The 16404-nt window shown below is 32.7% G+C and overlaps 1 protein-coding gene across 2 annotated transcripts in view; it reads right to left on the reverse strand.

The window, feature by feature from the left end:
• Positions 1-16404, reverse strand: part of GLIPR1L2 (GLIPR1 like 2) — a 48044-nt gene that overhangs the window by 21959 nt on the left and 9681 nt on the right. For both annotated transcript variants that reach the window (XM_012751025.3, XM_012751016.2), the window contains exons 2-3: positions 9740-9985; positions 7726-7829 (exon numbers count right to left, since the gene is read on the reverse strand). In XM_012751025.3, the coding sequence (XP_012606479.1) occupies positions 7726-7829; positions 9740-9985 (350 nt within the window). The remainder of the gene's footprint in view (positions 1-7725; positions 7830-9739; positions 9986-16404) is intronic.

A 16404-nucleotide genomic window follows, 5' to 3' on the forward strand; every position in this document is an offset into this window, starting at 1 on the left:
TTCTCCAACTTTACTGTTCTACTTTCAAACCATTTCAAGGAAGAAATACATTTTGTTTAGTACCCAGCCAGAGCATCAGCTTTCCAGAAATTCAGGAATTGATCTAGTCACCTTTAGTTGTACACTGGCTTACTTTTCCTGCCCTGAGCCTTTATCACTGAAACAGATGCCTCCAACACAAAGGCAGCTTATCCCTTCCTCAGACTCCAGGGATGGGGGGCACTCTGTCCTTGTACTTATACAAAAAGCTACTCACTAAAAAAAAAACTGCCTTTGAGACCTAGAGCATAAGTCAATCACCCTGTGATCACAACATCTGATAATTGTAGCTTGGAAGAACTCTGGGAAGGCAAATAAACAAATAAATACATAAATGTATACATATATAAATAAAAATAAATAAACCAACACTATGCTAGAATGAGTCCTTTTTTTCAAAGATTTAAATTTCATAATCATTATTTACATTAGATAGCCAGAAATGTGAGGCTAATATTTTCCTATGTCAATCTTCTTTAGTTCTCAGTTTCTAAGAAGTTGAATCTAAATTAACTCAAGTCTGAAACTGCAATACGACTCCCAAATGCAACTGGAATTATTGGACCATATTAGGAGGAAGCAACAGGTAAGTCCAGTCAGCAAAGTCCGTTGAAATTTCATAGCTGTCCCAGCAATGCCTGAAGATAACAGATGACATACTCTATTTTTGGGTATTTGCTTTTTCTAAGAAGCAGCTCAGTGGTTCACAGAGACCAAGTCAAGACTGAAGATCTCCCTATAGAACTTTTCTTGGCCTCATATCTGGCCATACCTTCAGTACAATGCCTTCAGTACATGCCTATAAGGCATGTGTCCAGGCCCTAGTTAAGGATATGTTGTCTGGATGGCTTAAAAAACGTTGACCATTATTCAAATTTTGTAATAGATATACAGTCTTTCAGAATGACAGCACAATTCTGGTAGTGGTAAAAACTTTCTTTGCTTACACTAGACCCATATCTGCTACCACCTTGTTCATCAAAGATATAATCCAGCCCTGTAGGTTGACAATATAGCAATTATAATTTGTCTGCAATTCTTCAACATTCTCCATCCAGATTCATATAATCTGTACATTGTTCATGGAACAATAGCCAAAGCACATTAAATAGATGTTGACTTTCCTATTTCATGTAGCCAGAACAACTAGACCACCTACAACTCCTTTCATTTTTACTACTTCTATGTATCACAACACTGGCTTCTGGTTTGTATGTGGAAGATCTATAAATTTTCCAAGAAGACTTAAAGAATCTATTACAGTAAGTTTGAGAAAAATATAACACAAGAAGCAGCAAGGAAGATATTTTAGTTAGAGATCCTATCTGGCTGTCCTTCTGACACATCTTATATATTTGTCTTTGTCAAAAATTCCATGACTACTTCCTGGGCCTATTCAACGTCAAAGAAAGTGTGGACCTTGTTGTTTTCCGCCTCAAATTATTTCTGTATGTGCAAAGCTACCTTACATCACTTTCTGTAAAACTCCATAGGCCAGGTCTCCTCCCTTCACTTGCACATCCAGCATCTAAAGAACTTTGGATCACAATTAAATGCTGACAAAGCTCCTTTGAGGTTGATATTATTTAGCTATACCATTCTCTAATCCTTCTCAAGAGAGCTATCTACCTTCTAAGCATTATTCACTGAAGACTTGGGCATCTGAGGTATCATCTTTTTTAGTCAAAATTTTGCTGATGTCTCAGAATTTGGGATCTAGTTGATTACAACATTCATATTGATAATCATTCAATACTTTGGTGTATCTGTTACTGGGTGTTATCACCATCAATACCCTTTCCAATACTCCATAACTGTTACTTTTATAGCTATATTCTGAATCTTGTTATCCCCTAAAACTGCTCCACCCTGGACTCACAAAACTAGACAATTCACTCACTGACTACAACCTTCTATCCTTCCAGGTCACTTACTCTTGCCACACTTATTCATTAATTTTAATGCCACTTCAAGTCTATTTTCTTTCCTGTTCTCTCCCTATCCATCCAATTGTCTCTTCCCCACTCAGCTTAGGTCCATTGCTTCACATATTCTCTGGCCAAAATCTGAAACTCTACAGTATTTTCCTTCACATCCACCTGACCAAATGTCAGCATTGGAAAAAGTGAAGGACTCCTACATGCTCCTACATCTACATGCTCCATTCCTACTTCAGGGCTGCTAGGTACTGCTAGAGAAAAAATGATTAAACTAGGTAGAGAATCCCTCTGTGGTTTCCCAATCAGCTTCCTCTCTCATTTTCCACAATAACTATTTCAAACCCTCCCAAATCTCAAAATCCCAGCTCAACTGTCTCCTCTTTTATTCTCAGGACATGATCTGTCCTACTTCACTGAGAAAAATAATAGCCTTTAGAGTGGAACTTGGGAAATTTCCTGTTCCTAAATACAGCAAATATAACTACCCCAACTCTCCTTCCTTTCTAACAAAACTAAAGAACTGCTCCTCCTTTTTGAGGCTAATTCCTCCTATACCCATCTGTCTTCTCTAGGATTGTATCCTTAATTACATATACTCTGCCTTTATTCTGTATAAAGAATTACTTTAATTTTGTATTAGGTACTTCATTTAAATATACTTGCATCTTTTCCCATTTTAAAAACTAAACTAAATAAAAACAACAAAACATCTTAATCTTATTCTTTGTTCAGCTACCTCTTTCTTATCTCTCACAACCAAATGTCTTGAACAAGCTGATTATACTGTTTCCAATTCCTCAATTTTCTCTCTGTTTTCAATTAATTCCAATCTGGCATCCGTCTCTCCTATTCCACAGAAATGACTCTGTATGTTTATCAATTAACCTCTCTCTAAATCTCATATTTTTAAGTTCTTACTTTACTCAACCTCTTAGAATTTGAAATTTTAGACTACTTCATCCTACTGAAAACATTTTCCTCCATGTCTCCTATGATCCCATACTTTTCTGCTTTTTTCTTCTACCTATCTGACAACTACTTCTTAAGTTCCCCCTCCTCCCTTATCTTCCTCTAACTGTCCTTAAATGTTGGCATGACATTTCTCACTGTATACTCTCTTAGTAAATAATTCCATCTACTCCTATGATTTTGATTACCATACGTATCCTGGCACTCCAAATAGTTATTCTATGCCACATGCCACTCATGAGCTTCTGATCCTTATAAACACTGCTTACCAAACATCTCAAAGCAAATATTTCACAACCAACTCAAATTCAGTATGTCCATAATAGAACTCACCATCCTCCCTCCCTAAAGTTTCAGTGCTCCCCACCACAGTTAATGACAATACCATTCATGCTTGAATAATAAATCTGAGAATCTTTCTTGGCTCTTTCTTCTCTCTCATTACTTAATGCAATGACCTACAAATCCAGTAATTTATGCAGTAATTTATTCTAAAATCCAGTAATTTATTCTAAAAATGTCTTAAATACTTCTCCAATCTACCATTCCCCTGGGAATGAACAACTCACAACAGTTTTCTGACTGATTTCACTGCATTCATTTCTTTACCTCAGGAACTCCAGTATCCAAATCACTGTTCCCTGCTTGCTAATCCTTCCAGAATCTTGCCTTGTGGATTTGGCCAAGGGCCTGCAGAGAGTTTTTACATAGATTTTTGGGGTTCCTTCTTTGTAGCTTCCTCCTTCTGTGGGATCCTGGTCCCAAATACCAGACACCTTAGCATCAACAGATACCGATATCTCCATTGTACAGCAAAAGACACATTCTTTGCTTGGAATTGTTTCTCTGGCTGCAATTTGGGAATCACTTTTAGGGAGAAAACCAGGGCAAATATGTGATTCCTACTGAGTTATTTTCTATACTGAAAGATCATAGACCTGCACTAGTTGTTTTCTAATGCCTGAAAATAGTTGCTTTATATGTTTTGTCCAGTCTTTAAGGTGATTTCAAGTTGGAGACTAATTCTTATAACAGTTTACAAAATGTCCAGAAGCAAAATGGATCAAATAAGTTAAAAAACAGAATTGGTAGAAGAAATGTGAGATAATTAAAAATAGCAATAACATTTTGGGAAGGCTTATTTAAGTATGACACAAACCTCAAAACCCATGACAAAGGCATTGATACATTTTTCTACAATGAAACAAAAGTATTCCACCTGACAAAAATAAATTGCATTGTGAAGTCAAAAGTTAAACATCAAACAGGGAAGATATTTGTAAAGTACATTACATAAAAGAGCTAATTTTCTTGATATATAAATAATTCCTACAACCGAAAAAGAAAGATCTAACAATTTATGAGAAAAAAAAATGAATGTATAGGAATATTTAGGTATCAGAAAATGAAATCCAAAATTTCTGAAATGCACAAAAAGATACCTAAACTCACAGATACTTGAAATAGGAGACTGCAGGAGGACAGGTCTTCAGATGGCCTTGGCCAACCCAGTTCTTCCCCCTCCAACTTGTAGTTCTCAGAATAACTTTAGAATGTGCCAAGAATGCAGCATCCTGAGATAAGGAGAAACTGGAACACCCCAGGCAATATCCTCATCCCACCTAGAACAGGATATTCTGTAACACTTGAGCTCAGTGATCCAAGTTGTGCCCAGGGTATAAAACCCAGGGCAGAGTGGTTTCAGGATCTCTCAGTTGCGGTGCAATGTGGGGTACGTACATATGAGACTCCATCCTCCTTGAGCAGCTTTCCTGAGCCTTGGTGGACTGGCTTGCCATAAATCCTAGGCTTCTTTTTGTTCTTGCTGCCTATCTGAAAGTAATAAATTTGCTTTGTTGACCTATTATGCAAGTGTTCTGTCTCACTGGACTCATGTAAGAGGCAGAGAACCTTTGCAGAGGTGAAAATTAAAAATATACTGAGCTCATACTAGTAAAGACCAAAATGTTTGAAAATACATTGTTATCAAGGTAGTTGGAAAACAAGCCCTCTCCTATAATGATGTAAAATAAATTTTATAATAGGAAAATGGGGGAACCACAATGAATAGATACTTAATTCATCTATCAAAATCAAAGTACATATTCTCATGAACCCCTATAAGCAAGAAGGGAAGAAAAATATTCACTATTAAGAATTTCTCAGCATTTTCTTTTCATATAATTTGCTTTTGCCTCTTTCCAGATAGAACTTGCTCTTTCAATTCTCTATTTCTCAATTTTCTAATACATTCTATCATTCTCCATTTATAGATGGCTTTGCTAGCTTATAAAATGCATTAGTAACCAAAGTTGAAAAAAAATTCCCTTTCATTCAATTCTACACTTCTACCCCATTTCCTTCTCTTCACTGCCAAACATCTAGCGTGTTCTAAATTGGCCATTTTTTTTAAACTGCAAGTCATAAGACATTGATAGGTCATGAATCAAATTTGGTACATTAAAACTGATATTTTAAAGTATGAAATAGATTATAAAGTTGTACTTAACTATGAATAAACTATTATTTCATATAATTTGGTTTTCTTTTATTATACATATTAGAGATATATATTGTTTTGTGAATCTTTTCTTTCAGTTATATACTATGTTTTATAATTCTAAAATGTACATCTTTTCCTATTTTAACATATCTGAAATCAGAATCTATTTATAATTAGTGATGTCTTAAAATCATGGCTGGCCAGACAATGAATGTAATATTGTTATCACTGCACAATTTAAAATTTCTCATAGCTCTTCATTGTCATCACTTTAAATGTGTTATATGGATTATTTGCACTTTATGTATTTAAACTTCTGTTTAAAATGTCTAAAAATGATTACAATATGGTATATACCATTACATAATAAATTTTTATGTATGTAGAAAAACACAGAAAGAGAAAAGATCAAGAGACATGCTTTATGTTTAGGCATATTAGGTAGAAAAATAAACGCGGGAAATGTGAATGAATCACAAGAAGGAGGTAGCCATTTGAAGGTCTGTTGTAAATTTCTAATTAGAGGAAACTTCTGGTATAAAGGCCCTGAAATATAAATGAGTCACAGTCCTGTATGAGATCATTTTGTGAGAGAATGAATATGGAGACTTAATTTAAGGACTAAATCCTGGAGCACTACACTATTTCAACCTTAGGCAAAAGAGCTAGTAAAGAAGAGTGAGGAGAGACTAATAGGGTAAGAGAGAAACCAAAAATACCTGCTGGTAGGGTACTTGGAGTTCAAGTGAAGAACATGAGTCATCAAGCCCAAAGTGGTTAACTATATGAGATGCTCCTGTGTGAATAAGAAAAATTGAGAGAAGAGAACTGACAGTACCCCATTTGATAAGATAAAGGTATTTGGTGACCATAAGAATAGTGAGTGCAGAGTTATCACCCATGATTACAGTGACAAGATAAAACTACTAATTCTTATGATTACCCTTTCTTTTTCTACTCTCCTGTCTCATTGGCATTTTTGTCTTGAAATTTGTATTAATATAAACCCTTTTTCCTTTGATATGAGTATTGGCAAGTCTACCTGTGAAGGATCTAGGTTGCATATATCAGTCAACTCAGTCCAATTTTTATTTGATTATGTACCCCAAATAGGGAATCACAATTATCTCTCTTAAGGACAGTTGGCTGAAAATCAATCCATTACAATAGCATTAAATACTCAGTAGAAATGAAAATAAAATAACCACATTGAGAATTATAATGTGTAGTGGGCTGAATGGTGCCCCCACAAAAGATATGTCTAGGTCCCAATTTCCAGAACTTATGATTACTTCACATGGCAAAAGATCAAATATTACCTTATATAGCAAGGACATGATTAAGATGAGGATCTTATGAAGACCTAGTTTATTCTGGATTATTTGGGTGAAAGCTAAACACAATCACATGTATTTATCCTTATAAGAGAGAGAGAAGGGGGATTCAGCACTAGACACACAGAAGTGGAAGAGGCAATGCAACCACAGTGGAAGAAATTAAAGTGATATATCACAAGACCAGGAACTAGAGCCACCAGAAGCTGGAAAAAATTAAGAAACAGATTCTTAGAGCCTTTTGATTGAGAACAGTCCTACTAATACCTTGATTTAGGACTTTAGGCCTCCAGAACAGTGAGAGAATAAATTTCTATTTTCTTAAGCCATCTATTTTGTGGTAATTTGTTAAAGTAGTCACAGGAAATAAATACAAAATGGGAGAATAAAACAGATTTGGCCTTAAAGAAATTATGAGTCAAAGATAACCTTGAAAAATTCAGAACACAAAGATGAAGAATAGAAACCAAAATATATATGAAAAAAGAAAGGAAATATGTAGTGCAGAGAAATCTACAAGTTAGTGTTCCTAAAGAACAGAGAACAAAAGGAATAAAAATAATAAAGAAGAGAAAATATTCTGAATATATAGATACTCATATAAAGATTAGAATAGTTTATAATGTATCAGAAAAATGAATACAGTCTTATTATAAATATGGGAATAAACTATTTTGGAAAATCATTTAAATCCTATGTAATTGGGCTAGCTATTATGAAATAGTACTAAAGTAAAGATTCCTCTAGGAAGTAATACTTGGCTAGTTTACAAGTAAAATCAATATGCCCAAGTTATGACTTATTTCATTATGGAATTGAAAATATTTCAATGTAAGCTCATAACAAATACTTAAAATAATATATTAAAATTTAGGAAAATTTAACCTTGAAATGTTCTCAGTTTAGTTTTATATTCTTTTATTAATTTAAAATAACTTACCCTGGTGCATAGTTGCATACGAAAATAGCTGCATGTTTAATACGTCCAATTCTTGAACATGGAGTAACAGCACAACCAATTTTGTAAGAGTGGTCCCAAACAACCTAAAATAAAATTTTCAAAAAACTCACAAAATTTAATTCTAAACATTTGCTCTCTTATATTATAAATAAAAATACATTCAATTCACAGAACCTTACATCAAGCAATTCAAGGAATACAAACTATTTTCAGTTAGAAACATGTAGAGAGTTATGGATTTTGGGCAGCATTTCCAACACTGTATTTAGACTAGCTCTTTAATAGGTCCTACCAATACTGTATTCTTAGGAAAAATAGTTCCTCTGTTGAGGACACTGATTCATTATAATGCTTCACAGCCAAGGAAAGTCACACTTGAATCAATTTTCAGCCTCTGATTGAATTTGAAAGTTCCAGGTCAGTGGAAAAGAGGAAGACAGAAAAGAGAAGAGAAAAAAAATTTTTTTAAAATGAAAGTTGTGAATAGAAGAGAGAAAAAGAGGAACAGTATCATTACAGAAGAGAAGAAAAAGAGATACATGAGTAGAGAGTAATTGCATGCTATCAATATTTCTCCTCCATTTTGTTGAGAAAATTCCATAATAAGATAAAACAAAGTCTGGGTGTTTCATTAAAAAGAAGAGGATGAGTAAAAGAAGAGCTGGTTCCTATAAAAGGAAAAACAGGTCTTGAATTGGAGTGAAAAAGATGGGACTAATGAAAGACATTCCAGAGATTCTCTGTATGACTTTAATATTTCTAATACTTCGAAGTGAACAAAATGTAGTAGTTTTGTTTTGTTAATCCCTGTGGAAGAGAGAGGTACCATTCCTACTTTCTTTTATTATTTTATCATATCTTAAGCCTGAGTGGTTTTGAAAGTGTGATTCTTTTAAGAAATAGAGTGACACATTACAAGAATAGAGAATAGAATATCTACAAGAATTGAAGTGCAGTTAAGCAGGTTAAATGCAAAAACTGCAAATGTCTAGGATACTGGAATTAAGAAGTAAAAAATACACCATTGTATGTCAGGGATTTGGTTAGTTTAGTGAGGGTATTAAAGTCATATTTAATACTTTAAATAGGCTAGCTTTGATATGAGTAAGACAATGGAGGATCCCTATAACTTTCTAGAAGAAGAAAGAACAGATCAAAAAAAAGAAAGAAGTGATCAAAAAGATTTGAAGCATGATTCATTAGATGGAACAGAAAGACGAGCTCAACATGAACGAATTCCAAACTTTTAAGTTCTACATAAAACATAACACCAGGGTTTACTGATTGGAGATAATCTTTTAAAAATAATCATATTTTAAATAAACTTGGGAGTTCATTCAATATTTCTTGATTCCTAGTATATTTATTGAAGACCTAAATAATGTCATGTTATTGTGTTGAGAATATATGGATAAAAAGACAAGGTCCCTGTCTTAAGTGTAGTATGAGATATATAAATAGATAATTATTAAACAAAGGTGATATGTAAAATAATAAAAGTATGTCCAGAAACTGAAAAGTGGTTCAGTACTCCTAGAATATAAGGTATGAGGGACAATTATTGGACATGAGGCAGGGAAATATTATAACACTATTAATTTTAATAGTTTTAATAAATCAGCTACATAGTAGTATGCGTGCTGATCTCTGTTAAAAAAATATCAAGTCTTTTACTTATATTTACAGTCAATAATTTATAAATAATTTTTATTTGTTTCTCACCTTTTCCCCTAGTGTGTATTAGTTTTAGAAAAGTGCCTTTCATCTTAGGGTATAAAGAATATATTTACTATTTAAGGAAATGTTTCAATTGTGTGGTTCACATAATAGAATTATAGAAATTTTGAAGATCTAGGACTGATTAGAATTGTGATTTTATTAGAAGTAATAATTTTACCATTTGAGCTTATTTATAAATTTGAAATATAACAAAACTAGACAGTAAAGCAATTAAGGAGTCTATGGAATTAGTAACAATATAAAAATTAGATACCTGAATATAATGAGAACAGTTTTTAGAGCAAGTGTTATTTTCAAAATTATACATTCTCCTCTCTTCATACCAACTTCTGATAGCAATACTTGCAGTAAATTCATTTTCAGGACCGACCCATATATTTTCACCAATCCCGGTAAATTTAGGATGGGCCTTTTGTAAGTCTTCTAAATGAATATTACGCTCAAACACACATTTTTTCCCCCATGCTCTAGCAGTCCGTGACAAAGCTACATCCCATGTCTGGAAAAAAATGCAAAAAGCAAAGAAAACAAAATAATAATAATAAGGTTTTTTTGTGCTCTAAAATATTTTCTTTGAGTTCTCAGTTAGATTTAAGGAAAACAATTCTAACTTTTGTACTTATGGGTCCTGTTTGTGAAATTTCTATGAGGAAAAACTTTTTTGAGATAATCATAAATGCAATGTTTCTTGAAGCAAGGACTATGTATATATTTATAATTAAAATATTGGAATGATAGATGGTACAAATAATTATAATACTCTTACATGTAGTCTATTTAGAACTACATAATACACTTACAGGTAGTCTGCTCAGAGTATGTGTTTTTAATCTCACACCTTTTTGTACAAAGCAATACAAGTAAGTATTATTTGCCTAAGAGCTATTTAGTGAGTATTGATTATATGCAAAATATTGTATTGTCAAGAATAAAATGATAATTCAGCATAAGTTTTATCCTCAAGTTGCTTATTAGGAAAATAAGATACTACCTATATCTATTATATATTAATATTATACATAAAAACTTTAATATATGATAGTAGTTGGCAAATGCTATAAAAAAGGCACATATGAAGTTGTATGCAAATTACAAGAAAACTGAGGAAAATATCATAAGATACAACTCCTTGTCTAGCTATCTGAAAATAACTAGAAATGTGTTCATTTACCATCATCTAGAGGCTCATTAAGTTCATTGTTAAAGACAAGCAAAAACCACACACTAGAAAAATGAACAAAATAATTGTCAAGCCAAAATACTACATACATATGATACAGTGTATCTGAAAGCAAACATTTCTGAAAACCAATACTAAGATTTCTTAGTGTTTTCTTAGTATACATAAATACAATGTAGAACATAAACAAATCAGACCTTTAGAATATCCCCTCACTATGCTCCTCCCCAAAGATAGCTGTGACCAAAAGTTCAACACTTGTACCCCAGGCCACATCAGAAGAATGAGGACAAGTGGTTTGAAGATAAGGAAAGAGAAGTTTATTAATTTGCAGGCAACTGAGGAGGATGGAAGACTCTCATCTTAAAGTACCATCATCCTATCCGTAAGCAGAAATACAGAGCTTTTATAGGGAGTTTTCAGCTTGGGGCTATTGCTATTTAACTATAGTTGATGTTCCTTATCCACCCCATCTCCAGCAAAGACAATCTGATGACCTCTGTCCAACAATTCTGTTGAGCCATCTCCCGTGATACAAAGAACAAAGGATACTCCTCCGATTACTGGCCTTGAGCAGGGATGCAGGTTTTAATTCCCACAAAGAGTGGGGGAGTTTTAAAGAGACAACTTGTAAAACATTTTACCCTTTTTCAGGCCATTCCCTCTGTTACATAAAATTACTCTTAAAAAATTTGCCCATGTATACATTTCTCTATCTCTGTGTATATACATGTAACCAAACGAAAGTTTGGTTGTTTTAAATGGATATTTAGTGATTTTTTTCCTAGCACTATTGTAATCATACCATATACAGTATCATTGGCCTGCAATTTGCAGTTTTCATGTAGAGAAATGGTTCTATATTAACACAGTTAGATCTGCTTATTTTTTACAAACTATATATAGTATTCTATCACATGGATAGCTTATAGTAAATGCAACTATTCCACTATTAATAGACTTTTGAATTGTTTCCCATTTTCAAACAATACCTGTGGACTATCCTTCTACTGACTTATTTTGCATATAGTTTTCAAGCCCTGTCCTTACTATATACCAGTCACTATTTTAAGTGGTTTTTTTTTTATGTATCATCTCATTTAATGTTCTCAATAACCCTATGAGGTATGCATTATTATTACTAATTCTATTTTACATAGGTAGCAACTAAAACACAGAGAGGTTAAGTAGAAGAAAATTACTTAATTTCTCAGCCAGTAAATTGTGGAGCCTAGGTTTAAACCCAGGAAATCTAATTCTCAACACCAAGTTTATAAGCATTTTATTTCATTGCCTCTCATGACCATGTGCAAATAAATTATATTAATTCTATAACTGGCTGCATGAACAAATTTTAATGATGCCTATATGTTTTTTAATAATCTTCTTCCTTAACTACTTGACCTTTTGAGTTGTTTTGCAGAAATGGTGGCTTTTCTACAAGACAAAAGAGTTGAGATTCTGAAGGCCCCTGGGCAGACCTTCCTGATGCCAAGACTCACCTGCCCACAGTGTGCTAGATCCTTGTTAATTGCACCAGGACCTGCTGACTTTCCCCAAGGCATATAACCCTTCCTTAAAAAGCCCATAATCTCTGTCAATCATGGAGACTGATTTAAGGTAGCTTATCCCATTCTCCCTACAAAACATCTTGTAGTTTTGACAACACTTTCAAAGTGTTGTCAAATTTATTTAACTCTGAATAAAATTATAGTTGAAAACATAGACAAAAAGTTTCAAGAAGCAGTGAATGAGATACTTAATGAGAATTTTAACTTTTAAGAAGACATTGATAAGTTTGCTTTAAGAAAGCAAAGAATTTTTGTTAGCCAATAGTCCTTATTTAAATAGAAAAGCTGGATCCAAATTCTTTTTTTTTTTTTTTTTTTTTTTGAGACAGTTCTCACTCTGTCACCCCTAGGCTATAGTACAGTGGTGCAATCATAGATCACTGCAGCCCTGAACTCTTGGGCTCAAGTGATTCTGCCACCTCCGCCTTCTAAGTAGCTGGGACTACATATAAGCCACTGTGCCCAGCTCCCGCTGAATCCACATTCTAAGTCACACTCCCTTACACACAACATGAAGGTTTTAAGATTTTTTAAAATATATTTCCCAGAGTATGTCTAAGTATGAGCCTTTTCTCATTAATTTGGCTTAGAATTTGGTAGACTTCTTTAAAAAATAATTTTCGAAGGAAGGTATAATCATGACCCTTATACATGTGTCAATAGTTTTATTTAACTCATTATTTAATGAGGGAACTACTAAGATGCTATAGCTTGTTCAAAGAAAATCCAAAGAATTCTCAAGTTTACATGCTGTAAAGTACTAAAATCAATTCACAAATAAAGGCAAAAACTAGGTCTTATCCACAGAATAATAATAAATTACATTTCATCAGACAATGAATTTGCATTTCTATGTACAAAATTAGTTTCATTATAATCAGTTTCTACAATTTAAAAATTACAAATAGGCAAGCTCAAAGCAATTATAGATAAGATAATTTCTAAAAGGCATGGATAAGATAAACAGGGCATGCAATATTCAGTCTTTTATAATTTTTCCTGACACTTCTCTTATAATCTAAAAACACATATCTTTCTTCAGCTCTTGGAAATTTGCTTGGATTATTTCTTAATATTTTTACTCTTTATTCTGTTTTTTTATTTCTACAATATCTATTAGATTTAGGAATTCTGCATTTATTTTTCTCTTTCAATTTCCCCTTTGTTTCTTTATACATTCATTTATTCATCCATTCATTCAATATTTGGGGAGTATCTCCACATATAAGGTGAAGGATATGAAGTTGCAGACAAAGAATTTAACTATTAAAGAAAACATTCATGACACTTGTTAACTCAGTAAGGAAGACATTAGAAGACTTGCAATAGAGAAGAAAAATGAGGCTAAATTCCAAATACAGCAAAGATAAGCGGAGATTTATAGCCATGGTGAAGAATGAGGGGGTAAATATTAATAGATGAAAAATTAGTAAGAGGAGACATTAAGGGTGGGGGTATTCTTGCTAAATTGATCTAACAGGATTCTTGCTGAAGGTAGGCCAGGGTGATTAGGTATCAAGGGTGGTGAAGAATTTGATCAGATATTAAGGGTGGGAGATTCTCCCTAAATGGTGCTAGGTGGGATTTTTTAAAAATGGGTGATGCAGACCATACAACAGGGCCATAAACAAGGTGTAGTTGAAGAGGTCTCAGAGAATCCTGACTAAAGTTCAGTCAAGACAGAGTCTTTGTCAGTCTTCCTCTTGTATCTCTTGTTTGACAAGCTTTTCATGCAATTCAACATATAAAATAAACCTATTTAGTTTTAACATTTTTTTTTTAACAAGGTGAAGGACAAATCCTTTGAAATTTTCTAGGGTTCCTCTGGGAAATTTTAAGGTCAGTTTGAGATTAAGATTTCATTTAGAATCTTATTTTGGGGCAGAAAGTTGCCAAAAATGTCAAAAATTTGAACACTTGATTAAATAGGATCTTAGATTGCTGTGAAGCAATACTTATATATCTCTTTAACCAAATGACAAGAGATTTCAAAATAACTATAGAAGGTAACATGAGTGTAAAAAACTAAACAAACAAAAATAAAACAAAACAAAAAACACCTTAGCTCCTTTAAAAATGAGACTTGGTTTTCTTAAATAATCAAGAAAATGATAAAGCATAGGAAATTATTTTCAGACACAGAATATTTGCTTTCTTGCCAGATTACTTAAAAAGTAAAGAAAAACTTTTTATGATGTATTATTAAGAACAAACCAATAACCCAAGAAAATTTTGTCATTTTTACCAAAGAAAAAATCAAAGTCTAGTTTTCTATCAATGCATATTTGATATTAAAGATCATGTAAGGTTTCTTTTCCCCAAAAAACGCCTTATAAATAAATCCATCCAATTTCTGCCACCTTTGACCATGTAACATAAAGTTTCCTTTCCATAAACCTTCTCCAACTTTCCATATTTATATTTCTATACTGTCCTAAATTTTCTTCTTTCTCATATTATAACAACTACTCATTTTACTTTAGGACAAAATTACTTTCTTTTTATATTGGAAAAAAACACAACCTATATTCCTTGCATACTTATCATGCAAAGTGTTTTTATCCACTAGTATACTTCATTCTGCAAAGAAAACTAGAAAGTAGATGATTGTGAATTATCCGTCGTATACCAGTATTCTATTAATATAACAGTTGTGGGGGTGAGGGAAACTTCCCATTTCCCCCAAAAGTTCACTGAAAGATCTGCTCATAATTAAGGTAGATTAATAAGAGTAAGAGGTTTATTTACTGTGCACATAGAGAAAATCACAGAGTAATTAACCAATATCCCAATAAGGTCCAGAAATTTTTATACCCTCCTTTTAGAGGGGTGGGGGAGATGCGGAATATAGGTAATTCCGTTTAGGGGCAATAAATGGTTGCTAGGCAGGATGAATGGATGGAGGAAACAGATGGACTTATAAGTGATAATCTTTGCAAATTAAATTAACCTGAGAGACAGATATTATGTTTTAAATGGTTTGGGCCATGTCTGGTTGCATTCTTGATCTTCTTTCCTGTAATAGATTGGGATAACAGGGAGAGAAGGAAAGTCACTTACTCCTTTTGATGGATCTGGTTTATGCAGATAAGGGGAAAACCCCTTCTAATGCCTGTTGATATCAAAATGCCTTTAATTTAAAATACTCTTTATATCAAGGTGTTCTATTTTGGGATGAAATTTCCTAAGTACCTTCACAGTCTAGTAAATTTTATGAATATAACATCTCACAATTTTTATAGGTATATGCTTGCTGTTTCATAGTAAAAATTTTCAGTGTGGCTAAAAGAACATATTTATTAACAGACACAGGTATATTTAGCCTCCCTTTATTATATAAACATAAGAAACTCAAAGTGTATAAATTTATACTTACACTTAATAATACATGTTTCAGCAGTTTATCTTACTTAGAAATTATTAATGAATGAATATCTATTACTTAATTTAATCTAACATAACTCTAAAATAGTAAGTTACTAAATAGATTTTGGAAACTATAATATTTTTAGAAAGGCACATTATAATATTAAACAAAGCTAGCCATCATCTCAAGTTATTTCCCTGTCAACTATTCTTATAGCACATGCATGTTAGGTAAGTATCAAAAAAAAATCATAAAAACAAAAAACCTAAAAAAAGCTAAATACATGTTTTTGGCTGTTGTTCTACTACTTCACTTGATAAACAAGAATTACCAGACATCAAGAAATTCATTTTTACTGCACCTTGACTTGTACATTTGTTCTTCAGTTGAACTTATAATTTTTATAATCTTAAATATCTAATAGATATAACAAGCTTATTTGACTAGTAAACCCAAATAGAATAAAAACATATGCTTGTATTATATTAATACTGATAACTCAGAGGACACAGCTGTTTTTATTAAACCAACAATCATAAACTATTCTTATTTGCCAAAGATTTACCTAAGTCGAGTGAAGTTGAAAAGCATTTGGGATAAAGTCTATATTTGTGGGAGTTTTTGGAATATTTAATTTATATAAGTGCTTGTTTAGCCATAAGCCAATTTTAATAGGACTCCTTTAAGAGATTTTATAAATTAATTTTGTAATACCAACCCAAGGTAAGAAAATATCACATGTACATAACATACATACATATACACATGTAGAGAGAGATGCAAACAGATATCTTAGAACT

The sequence above is a fragment of the Microcebus murinus genome, chromosome 10 (assembly GCF_040939455.1).
Source record: "Microcebus murinus isolate Inina chromosome 10, M.murinus_Inina_mat1.0, whole genome shotgun sequence".
Classification (NCBI taxonomy): Eukaryota; Metazoa; Chordata; class Mammalia; order Primates; family Cheirogaleidae; genus Microcebus; species Microcebus murinus.